Source organism: Filicampus tigris, chromosome 15 (genome assembly GCF_054856515.1).
Source record: "Filicampus tigris isolate MCC_2025a chromosome 15, RoL_Ftig_1.0, whole genome shotgun sequence".
In the NCBI taxonomy this organism is placed as follows: Eukaryota; Metazoa; Chordata; class Actinopteri; order Syngnathiformes; family Syngnathidae; genus Filicampus; species Filicampus tigris.
In genome coordinates this window covers 7,325,640-7,337,647 of record NC_141231.1, presented here as the reverse complement: position 1 = coordinate 7,337,647, position 12,008 = coordinate 7,325,640, and the positions used below count along the sequence as shown (strand labels likewise).

The 12,008-nt window shown below is 41.5% G+C and overlaps 1 protein-coding gene across 2 annotated transcripts in view; it reads right to left on the bottom strand.

Annotated features, from left to right (window-relative positions):
• Window positions 1-12,008, bottom strand: part of nup214 (nucleoporin 214) — a 32,858-nt gene that overhangs the window by 1,587 nt on the left and 19,263 nt on the right. Inside the window, exons 25-35 of one of the 2 annotated variants that reach the window (XM_086053011.1) lie at window positions 11,334-11,406; window positions 10,920-10,992; window positions 10,695-10,770; window positions 10,418-10,470; window positions 7,162-8,580; window positions 6,553-6,617; window positions 6,303-6,477; window positions 6,074-6,226; window positions 2,639-2,810; window positions 292-440; window positions 133-166 (exon numbers count right to left, since the gene is read on the bottom strand). In XM_086053011.1, the coding sequence (XP_085909137.1) occupies window positions 133-166; window positions 292-440; window positions 2,639-2,810; window positions 6,074-6,226; window positions 6,303-6,477; window positions 6,553-6,617; window positions 7,162-8,580; window positions 10,418-10,470; window positions 10,695-10,770; window positions 10,920-10,992; window positions 11,334-11,406 (2,442 nt within the window). The remainder of the gene's footprint in view (window positions 1-132; window positions 167-291; window positions 441-2,638; window positions 2,811-6,073; window positions 6,227-6,302; window positions 6,478-6,552; window positions 6,618-7,161; window positions 8,581-10,417; window positions 10,471-10,694; window positions 10,771-10,919; window positions 10,993-11,333; window positions 11,407-12,008) is intronic. The other variant, XM_086053012.1, reaches the window with a different exon arrangement.

The window sequence follows — 12,008 nt, the reverse complement described above, 5'->3', positions numbered from 1 at the left end:
TTAAAATAAAAATATTGAGATATCTAAAAACATTCCTCAAAAGTTCAAACCATTACAGGTGGTGTCGGCTATTCCATTAAAGTGAAAGATGCCAAATAGCAATCTGTCTAGTGAGAGTTCATGAAGACTTACTGGTTTGTGGAGCCAAAGGTGTTTCCAGAGAAGCCTACGAAGACAAAATCATTGTTATACAGCTTATATATAGATACACAAACAAATTTACTATACAAGTAAAACAATGATTAAATGCCGGTTGTGAAGCTGATGTAAAGAGAAGAAAAAAGTTGTTACCTCCAGGTTGCGGCTGCTGTCCAAAAGCTGCAAAGCCGCTGGGCTGAGCCCCAAAGCCAGGTCCCTGCTGGGCCAGACCCCCGAATGACGGCGGGGCGCTCTGATTGGCTAGCGCCCCGAAGGATGACGCGCTGGACGGTGAAGCAAAACTGTGGCGTTGTGAGGAAAGTAAGAAAAAGTTAAGGCTTGGAACATTTGGAGCCAGGCCAACACTTTATCTGCTGTAGCCGCTATCAACCAACTTTTCGTGAACAGAGACTTTGATTTGGATCTTCTACGCTGTGCATTTGAGTCCAACTGTGTGTGTGTCAACAAAAGAAGCACCGAGTGAAGATGTAGACAGCTAATTTGATATTATCTCACGAACTGCTAACCAGCTTTACAACTTGCATCTTCTTCAACTCACAAAGTGTTTCTTTTTGGATCTTCTGTTTGAACATTTCTTCATTGACAAGAAGTAGCATCGAATGAAGACTGCTATGTTAGCTTCTTGCATTAGCCACCGACTGGCTAGCTGGCTTGATGAGACTCAGACGGCGCTGTTCCGAACCAACAATTTTCGGTGACTTGCATCGAGTCTTCCTGTGTCTGCTGCTTGACGAAAAAAGAGTTTGAAGTGGAGATGTAGATTGCTTAAGTTCGCATCTTGCCCTAGAGCTTGCCATCTAGACACCAAATGTCAATGTTTGGTTATTTTGTAACAAAGTGTAAAACTTGGTGGGGCTTAAGAGAGGCTGATGAAACAAATCTTCCAAGCCTGGATTAAGCCCAACATTTACTGGACTAAACATACAACACACATTTAGATGCCTTTCACAAACAATGTTAGCAAAGGCAGAAGGTGTCAGATGGTGCGTATGAGGGTATGACGATGGGGGAGAGGATCGAGGGGGGAAAAAATATCAAGGTTTAAAAAGATAATCCCCTCTGCAGGACTCACGCCCATGGAGTCATCAACAAGCGGATCCGTGAGTATGCAAAACCCAGAGAGTGGGACAGGAAGTGAGACGACTTAATCCGTAGGCAGCGTGATCCCCCCCGAGTGAGATTATCGCAGGGGAATAATCTAGTCCGGCACAAATTTGGGCTGGTGGTCATGAAAACTAATATAGGAGCACACTTGTGATGAAGATGAGATTGTTGGTTTAATGTTGGACAGCATGCACGGTGCTCCGCTGGGGCGAGGGGGTGCTATAGCCCTATGCCTCTGTTCATCCCCCCCCCAGCAATTTATTCATACATTATTTTAAATGTTAAAATATTAAAACATTCATAAGTAGCCATTTTGTTCCAATACAATTCCTACTCCCGTGTCTGTGCATCAGCTGTACCCCATGTTTGTGAGGGCAGGGGAGTAAATCTTTCAGTTACTTGCGCATTAGGTTAGTACACACTAAAAAGTATTTGCAAACAAACACGTTCAACTGCACTGATAGAATGAAGGATAAATGCTTAAAAGAAAAAAGAAACCTAGCATTTTCTACCCACAATGCCATGGGGTATTGACTTGTGCATGTGCTTTCTGTGGCATTATGGGAAAAAATGCTGAACGGAAATCATGCACTGCAAGTCAATGCCCCGTAGCATCATGGGAAAAAAAACGCTGTTTTTAGCATTTAGCCTACATTTTATCAATGCGCTCGAACATACTTTGCCTATCAAAAATGTTTTGCTTCCGTACAAACATGCTTGTCATGCGTATAATACTTTTAATGAAAAAACGAGAAACGAAAAAGATAACTTCTCTTTCTGCAAAAAAAAAATACATGTCTGAACACTCAAACGATCTAATTAACTCGGCGGAGAATACTTCAATTTTTGAGCAGATCCCAGAATCTCAGATCAGGGGAGCGTATAATACATGAGTACAGAGGAGAAAAAAAATCCTTTTGAAGAGTGATTTTATTTTAGGGGAGTGCAATATATTATGGTTGTGTATAAATAAAGAAATTATGGTACTGAGACATCAAAATACCTGACATTGTATCATATACTATATCGTGTGGGTGTAGTGTGTCATACAATGATCAGATCTGGGCAGCTTTTCCATCCTCGCAAATGCTCTCACCCGAGACGGGCAAAGGCAAAAAAGGGGCACGGTCTAACATGCAGCCCTCACATTTATACTGTCTTCAAAATTTAAACATAATGTGGGCTGGTCTCCTCCCTGGCTGGCCCTGTCTGTAGGGCAGACCTTCTCCAGCTGGTCCCATGGTCAGATCAGGGCACACTGACTAACACTTAACTGATTATGCGATGTCTGTAAATGTTTAATTGCCATTTTGGTTTTTGGTTAACCTGTTGGCTAAATATAAAGCCATTCATATAGATTTAGATCCTTCATTACCCAAATCCGCCCATGTTGGAAGCGGCCGTTCCCTCTCCAAAAACCTTCCCGGCGGAGGAGCCCATGGTGTTACTGAAGGAGGGACTGGTGCCGAATGCCGCAGTGGCGCCGAATGACGGCGAAGTGCCAAAGGCGGGGGGACTCCCGAACACCGGTGCACTGCCAAAGCCGCCTGAATGGGGAAGCACAAATGATGATCGTCTGTTACATATCCTCTACAGTAAAACATCCCATTTTCTATATCGCTTGTCGTTACAGTCGTCGATGAGCTGAAATAGATCTCCGCTGACTGGGCGAGAGGAAGTACATACTCTGGACTGGTCACTTTGTAACAATAATTAGGAAACTCACAAATATCAATAGGCAACAATTAACCTTTATAAATCTCTACCAGTGTTCAAATTTTCAATTTCAAAATGATCAATTTTACAAAATTCCCAGAAAGTCACAATGTACCATTACTCGTGAGCTAATTTTAGAACACGCCCACGGGCTACCAATGTGGTCCTTGGTTGGTGACCCCTGATATAGAGTAATGAACCGAAAATGCACGTTTTTGGAATGTTGGAGAAAGCCCAAGAACACAGAAGAGAAGACACACGCAAGCATGGGGAGAACATGGAAACTCTACACAGGCGGGCCTGGACCAAGATTATAAACCGCATACTCTCGACTATGAGGCACAATTGATTCTTGTAAAGCCAGATAATTTCTCATAATAAAACTACTCTTGTAAAACCACAACTATCTTTTCACCCCCCCCCTCCAAAAAAAAATATCAACTCTTATAAATTACACTTTCCAAACAGATATGAACCAAAGATCCCTGGACTGAGAAGCAGATCCACAAGTAAAAAAAAATAGAAAATAAAATTGCTCATAACAATCATAATATTGCAATATCACAACCTGTTCTCATAAAAAACTTATTTTTCTCAGATGCTTTTTATTTTACCCTTAAGAATGCATTCTTGTAAAAAGGCTCTCCATTAAGTATTTTAAGGATATTTGGTGGCAATATTCTGAGGAAAAAAAAAAGAAAAACATACACAGTACTAATACTAATGAATATTTGTTTCGTGGTCGGCAGCCAAGAAGCCAACATGTCAAGCGTCTCATGGTGCGATGTGTGTGAGCTGCAGCGGGCTTAGCGACGGGTGTGCTGAAATTACAACGCGCCTACCAGCACGCCCCAGTAAATAATTGATTGCGCTAATGTAATAAGATTACACTGACTGCACGTAGCAGAGCGATCAGGCATTCGGGTGTGGGGGTTGCTAATATCCCGCGGAAAATGGAGGGTGGGAGGGAGGGATGAGACTAACAATGCTGCTTTGAAAGATAACATTAAAAGATAGGAGCTCGTGTTTTTTAAATGAGGTCATTAGGCGGATTCCCAGTCCAAGCCTGTTTGTTTGCTTGAAGCTATCAGGCGGTTATTAATCAAACAAACCCCGGATTCACACTCCAGTGCTACTCAAGACATTGGTGTGACTGTTAGAGAGAACAACGCAAGTGCTATTTAGTGTGTAAATCGTCCTAATTGGCAGAGGACTTGCTCAATTGAATTTAACTCGGCAGCAACATTTGTGCTTAATTTTCAACGGGTGAGCACTTGTCAGTTGTAAAATATTGGAAACAACACTGTGGAAAGAGAAGCAACGACACAGCAATGATACTATGACTGTACAGTAAACGCATATTCGCAGTTTGGCATTCGCAAATTTAAGGAACCTATCGTGCGTTATGCGTTGAAAAACATGCCTATTTGTGTTGTTAGGTTGAATTAATTCTTGGTCTAACTAAATCTAAGTCTAAATCTTTGAATGACTCTCGTGAAAGTCAAACGCAAAAATGAAATTATGTTTCTAGCCCTCTCCTGATGCAGTAACTAAATGATTGAACATATAAACAACAAAAAAGACATTAAAAACAATCAATGATAAAAGATCAATACAGTTCGTATGTTCAAAGGAAGTAGGAAGATGTAGAAAAACTTATCTAGTCCTGCCCCTTTTTCTCTATAAATTATTAGAAATCATGTTATGTTAATACACAAGTAGGTTATTCATAAGTATATAAATACCAGTATATAACACAAAAAAAAAAAAACAACGCTCCTCTTTACATATGTTCAAATAACCGTATGCATATGAGGCATGTAGTCTACTTCGCTGTTACAAATTGCCTGTACAGTATTCGCTATCATTTATTGTGCGTAAATGCCAAAACATCTCACTCAGTGCGCAACTGTCACATCAGTTTATGCTAGTGTTATTTAGGCTAGTATGCGAGCTAACCCTACTGATGAGACTCAGTTGAAGGTGGTTCGCTTGTGTGGAGTAATTTAGTTACGGAACACAGTCGTTTATATGTTTGTTTATTGAACATATAAAAAAAAAAAATAATCAAACAGAAAGGTATAGAACTGGAAATGTTGTCTAGCATGTAAAATGATGCACCACCCTGCACTCACTGTCTTATCTACTGTCGGTAGCCTGGCAGGACATCAGACTCACCCTACTTACGCATAAGCAGATAAAGACACTTGCTGAAGCTCAGATGATAAAAGGGGAGGAAATGTCAAGAGATGGTGCTGCATGAAATGGCCAAGGAACAGGTTTATCTCCGTAACAGGACTATCAAATAAACTTTCAACAACTACGCAAGGAAAACTGGACAAGAACGTCTCAGAAAATAAATCTTACAAAAAAAGAAACATCCAATTATAAATACAATGCATATATTACTGTACACACGGATTTAAGAAAAAAAAAAAATCACAAAGATCTATGCCATACAGTGGGACTATTAAAGTAGAACAAATTGGACCTCAATGCAAATTTTCAACTTCAAACTCTAAACCATCACAATATTAGCAACTTTGCAAGTGCTTCCGCACGCAGTGAAAGATGATTTTTTTTTTGTCGTCAGGGTTCGTTCACGGTCGCAAAATGTTTGCCAACAGTTTAAAGTTTTCAAAGGCTAAGTATTTTTAATTTTACTTTTGACTCAGCATCAGACTCGGCATTGATTTAATGTTTTATGGTGTTTTACTGTTTTTATGTTAATTTATTATTTTATCTGTCTCTGTTCTTTTTATGTCTATTTTTTACTACATGTACAGTGACGAAGTGCTTCATATATAAAGTTGAGTTTTCTCATACAGTAAAATATAAATTTATATGTGTATGACAGCTCAAAATTTTACTTTAAACATAGTATGTATAGTTAATAAAGATTTGATGACGGTGATAGTTTGAGCCTGCAACCAATAAGTGATTATTTCCCGTGGGGAAAAACAACTTCGAAGTCAACCAGTGACAGAAGAGACTGTTTCACTTTGGAGGTTCCACTACTCTAACGTCAGTATGTGAAAATTAGCAAACTAGAATCACCATGGCATGGATAAAAATCTACAAATTCTTCCAATACCTGGTTTTGCTGGGCTGGCGAAGGACCCAAAGCCCTGGGATGCAACGCTCCCAGCACCGGAACTGAAGGTCCCACTGGATTTCTGCTCCCCAAAGGTGGCCTGTCCAAATCCCATCGGTTTCGCTACAGTACTACCGAAGAGACTGGGGGTAGCTGTGGGAAACATAAGTCAAAAAATATTAAGTTTCAAGGTGACATAAGACATTCTTGACGGGGCAGTTCCTCATACCAGTCTGAGCAGGTTGCCCAAACCCTCCGGGGGAAGCAGTAGGACCAAATGGATTCTTGTTGGCGGCATCTTCACTCGGCTTACCTCCCAGGCCGCTAAAGAGGCTGCCGCCTGGTGAACCTGCTGCATTGGTGGCGCTTGAACTGAACAAGCCTCCACCAGACGGCTGCTGTGGCTGAAAGAAAAGTCGTACTCGTCGTGTAGTTATTTTTATTTGATTATTTTTTTTAAGAAAGAAAAATTATGATACCCGTCCAAATACGCTCCCCGTGTTGTTTTGCTGGCCGAATCCGGAGGAAGCAGAGGATCCAAAGCCTACAGTAAAGAAACTTGTTTTTTAAGCTAATCAAAACACCTTTGTTTACACCAAACAAGACCTCAAAAATAAGAAAATCACATCAGTGAGCGGGGATGAATGTGCCTTTGCACCTACATTTTCATGGTGAACTCTCCAAACGATCAGGCTTTTACACGGTTCTAGCCAAACTACACGGAATACAGCAAAAAGCTTCAAGTCCATCTGTCTCCAAGTCCATCTGTCTCATCTACCTGCTTCCGATTGGGCTCATCTTGGTCCAGTTCCCTGGTAAGGGTTGGAGCCTTGGAATCCTCCCAAATAGCTATTCAGAAACAAAATGCCAACTTCCTGTTTAATTTCAGGGAATGGTTCTTGAGATGCGCCTTGTTGACTCTGTGTGTCGATGAAATTTATTTTTTGGAAATCCTTCCAAAAATCATTGTAATGATTGTTGAATTTTGATACCATGCTCTGCCCACATTTTATGGCACGGGGAAATATTTTTTGTCGCCTATCTGTCTAAAATGCCTGCTAATAAAAGCATATAGGGACTAAACCTACCTGACGGCTGCCCAAAGCTGAATCCTGTAGATGAGGACGTAGTGGTATTACTCCCAAACAGAGACGCTTGGCCGAAAGTGGAGCTCTGTCCAAACGCGGAGGAGGTGCTCTGTCCAAACAGTCCGGCGCCAGTGCCGCTGGACGTGTTGGCGTTTGTGGCCACGCCGAAAGAAAAGGAACTAGCATTGCTTGGTGTAGATGCTCCGAAAAGACCGCCTCCTCCTCCAGTGGTGGCAGTGCTGGGACTCGCTCCGAATGCCGACTGTCCGAAAGAGAAGCTGCTAGGCGTTGCGGTGTTGCTAGCAGGTTGGCCAAAGCCGCTCGGCTGGCCGAAAACGGACTTGCCGAAACCACTTCCGGTTGATGCGCCAAAGGTGGATGAGCCAAACACTGAGGGGGCTGTGGAGACTGGAGTGGTTGCAGCAGGATGTCCAAAAACAGTGGAGACACTGGTGGTGGTAGCAACTGAAAAAGCGGGGGTGTTGGCCACAGGCGCAGCGGCCGGGTTGGCAGCACCCTCGGGGCCAGCAGGCACATTGACGGCGAGCGCCAGGGTGGTAGAACAGCTTTCCGTTGTTGTGGGTTGAGTGAAAATGGACCCGGGCTTCTCAGAAGTGGACACCTGGAACGCCGGTGGGGCTACTTGGGGTACGGGAACCACAGGGGTGGTCGATGTGACGTCCAGCGTAGTGTCTGCCGCCGTGACTGGAGCCAGGGAGGTTGCCTCCGTTACTGGGACTGAAACGGAAGCAACTGGAAGATGATCAGGCTCCTTGGTGCTGACCGCATCCGGCGAAGGGGTTTCTAAGGGTGCGACCCCCTCAATGGAAGGCTCTGGGGAAGGGTTTTTTTCATGCGACGATGGGGGCTCTGAAGGTTGCGGGGCTGGTTTTGGGTCTTCCGTTAGGTCTGCAGGGGCTGCGAGGAGGCTGCTGAAAGACGTGTGCAGCCCCGAGGCAGGCGTATTGGACGTGGTCACGCAGAAGGTCAGCTTGGGGGTGGTCTCAGGAGGTTTGAACAAACTCCCGGACTTGGACAAGTCGGCACCCAGAGAGTCTCCTGCGGACTTCTGATCGCTGCCGAAGCTGAACTGTGCCGTTCCTTTGCCAATGCCAGCCCCTCCAAAGGTGAAAGCGGTGTTAGCAGGGGTCAATTTGGCAGAGGAATCTTTAGCTTCTTCTCCTTGACCGACACGTAGCCCGGAAAAACTGCCTAAAGTTTCTCCTCCGGTCGTTTTAGGGGGTTGAAGTTGTGTTGAAGTTGCATTAGAAACAGATACAGGCTCCTCCGAAGATGGTGGTTGTGTGGCTGAAATGGCAGCAGTTAGGGAAGGAGATGGGGACTTTGACGGCTCCTCTGCAGTCTGACCGAATATCATCTTGCCATTTCCACCAAAGGAGAACTCACTCACATCCTTCACTGAAGAGACACAAAGAAGATTCAAGAGGACTGGGGTGTAAAAATGACTGTAATTTTTTGCATACAAATATTTGGATCGCTGGAGTAATGTCACAATATCAATATTTCAAAAATTCTGACTTTGATACTATCGTAGCCAAAGAGTCAAACAAAACCCACAACATCAGTAAAATCAGTGGAATCGTGGATCGTAAAACAGGGAACTTCCATTTTTTTAGTTTTCCTTATTCAAACAGTTGTTAGGCCGAGGAGAATATTGAATTATATATATATGTCGAAAAACAAAAACAAACAATGGCGTCTCGCAGCTGCTGATATTTGTAGCCTTGTTTGAAATGTAAAATTTGCTTAACAGAATTGTTTTTTTTCGTTTAGTACTGGCACCCCTATTTTCAAATGCCGGCCCATCCATTAAGCATGAGAGGAAACAACCAAGTAAACCTTGTGTGCTGCCTATTGCTGAGAAAAAAAAACGTGAGTAGTTCAAAATTTTGAACAGTTGTGAGATCAAAAGTCATCAAATTTACATATTTCCACACCCAAACAGAGTTTCTACACCCATGCAGCTAGACTGTGTAAAGATCTGTCTGTAAGAAGGTAAGCAGAGCTTCACAAATTCTGTTGGATGAACAGATGTGTCGGGATAAGCCACCAATGTATGCTCCACATGCACTAACTGAGGTGTCATTTAGCGACTTGATGAAAATCCTGCCTCCACAAATAAAAATACTACAGTGGTACTTCTATTTACGAACGTCTCTTCATACGAAATTTTCAAGTTACGAAAAGCCTCAACGGGAAAATATTGCCTCTTGTTACGAAAGAAATTTCAGGATACGAAAGGTAAAAATACAGTATGGGCTGCTACTAGCAGTATGGGCTACTACTCGCAGCTCCAGAGTTTCCTGAATGCAACATACTCATAGCTGCTCTGCCATTAGCTAGCCTAGCATCTTCCTGGCATCCCATTGGCTAAGAGGGACCTCTACCGTATGTGTAGATTGACAGCTAGATAGACATGTCTATGCAGCGTCGTCATCAGTCGCCCATCGGGCCATGAGGTGTTCCGATAGTTTTACGTGAATTAGAAATGAGGAAAAGAAAAAAAAGGAGAAAATCGTTTTTTTTTTTGTCCATACAAACAAAGCAAGAGATAATAGAAAAGTATGAAAAAGGATGCATTTGGTTGATCTCGCCAAAGAATATGACCATAATCTATCGACAGTCGCCATGTTATTAAATCGGTTCTTTACAAAACGCCCGGCAGAAACCACTTCTGAGAGAGAACATGAACCAAAGAGGGCAAAAAGCGATGAGGACAGCAATTCAAAGGTAAACGACCATCATTTTTATCCTTTACTCTATTCTTTGTTTTTTACATTATGCACAACTCTCATTTATTGTGCAATTGTAATGTGTATTTGTTATATGTTTTGATGCATTCTTATGCTTTATAAAACATTTATGTCTGAATATTGCGTGCAACAGATTAGGGCATTTACATGGAAAACGCGTCTCTACTTACAAAATGTTCTACTTTCTAATACTAATTTCTTCCAGAACCAATTAATTTCGTAATTAGAGGTACCACTGTACATACAAGTAGCCACTTTCTAGATTAATCTAGTCGGCATGGCAAAGAAATCCAAACTCTGTGTTGACCCCACAGTAGAGAAACAAGACAATTTCCCCCAAGTTTTTAAAATTGGATGTTAATAGTAGCATAATTCTTGATCCTTGCGGTATTTTGATGACAGACATGTAATTAAGACAGCTTGGAAATGTTTGAAATTGTTTAAAAAAAAGTATACGTCATACGTCTTCAATACATTGATACCTGGTGGGATTCCAACTGCCGATGTGACTGATGCAAAACTGAAGCTTGACGGGCTGCAAAGGAAGAACCCATTGTCAGAATAATAAAACAACAATCCTGTAAAGTGAAATCTCATTGCACTGTTTTTCTGTAACACCCAGAAGAACATTTAGGAAAAAGACAATAAAAAATAAAATATATAAAAATAAAAGAAATGTAATGATTACCTGTAATCCTCTTTTGAAATTATTTCACTGTATCTATTTAAATTAAAACAACAACATTACATTGTACTCACGTTGAAGTAAATGAGAAACCTTTGCTGACACTCGATTCAGCTGAGCTAACAGGTGTGGCAGATGAGTCAGACTGACCTGAATTACAAAAAAATATATATATATCAATCATGCAAATATGGCATTACAACATAAAGTCAGTAGTTAGTGAGAACATTTTTTCTTGTCCTCACCTTTGTAATATACAAAATATGACCAAATTGCAGACATGTACAATATGAGCTCACCAAACATGAAGCTCGCTTGTGGAGCGCTTGTGCTTTCATTGGATGGCTTCTGCACTCCTTGGCTAGGGTTCTGCTGAACAAGGTTTTGACAATGATATTAAAGGAGAATTTGGTGGATTGCTTTTGTTACATAGATAAAAACATGAAGCCGCGGTGCCTTGCAAGTTTTCCCACACATAAATGAGGATTTGTCACTCAACTGCTTTTTGTAACATTGACATGTATAGGAAAGCTGTTAGCACTTAGTGAACTTTAAGAACAAATGGGAGCTCAAAGTATTAATTCCACTTGACATTTACTGCAATACAATCGATAGTTTAATATTATTAAATTAATGTCGCAAATGAAAGCCTTTCCCATTTGCAGTTGAGTACATAAACACCCAGGGACACTATTCTCATCTTTTTTTCTTACTCGCTTGGGCAGCATGGATGCAATCGCAGCAGGAACCTGCAATGGGGCAGCGGCTGGGTCTGCTGTCGATGAGCTGCAATGGAGAAGACAGAACAAGTTGTCTTTAGTTATCTTTAAAAGTCGAAACTGTCAATGGAGGTTTCAGACTGAAAGACTAAGTTGCAGTAAAATGGAACGAAAGCCAACTTTAACGGTTTAAACCAAAACAAACCATGTGGTCAGTAAAAAGGTCTATTCACTTAAAATTCTGAAAATCGTATTGTATATTGATTCCACTTCCCAATTATGTGCTACTTTGTGTTGGTCTATCAAATTAAATCTAAAAAATAAAAAAAAAAGCATTACATTTTGTGATTGTGAAGGGTTTGAATACTTTTTCAAGGGACTAACTATGCAAACGAGTTAGATTAATTAAAACCTCCAATATTGAGTCTCTGGTGAGGGTGTCGTCCCATATATTCTTTTGCGTCATTTCACTGTGTAAAAATGGCAACAATATTCAAAGAGACAAGGAATAACCCCCCCAAAATGTGTTGTTTTCACTTTCAAGGTCCAGGCACAGTGTCCAGTCATCATCAGGCATACAGTACCACCAAATGGATTCAAGACATGATGCAGCACAATAAATATTACTACCTAAGGTGCTTAAAGTCAACTGAGCAGTGTCATACAGTG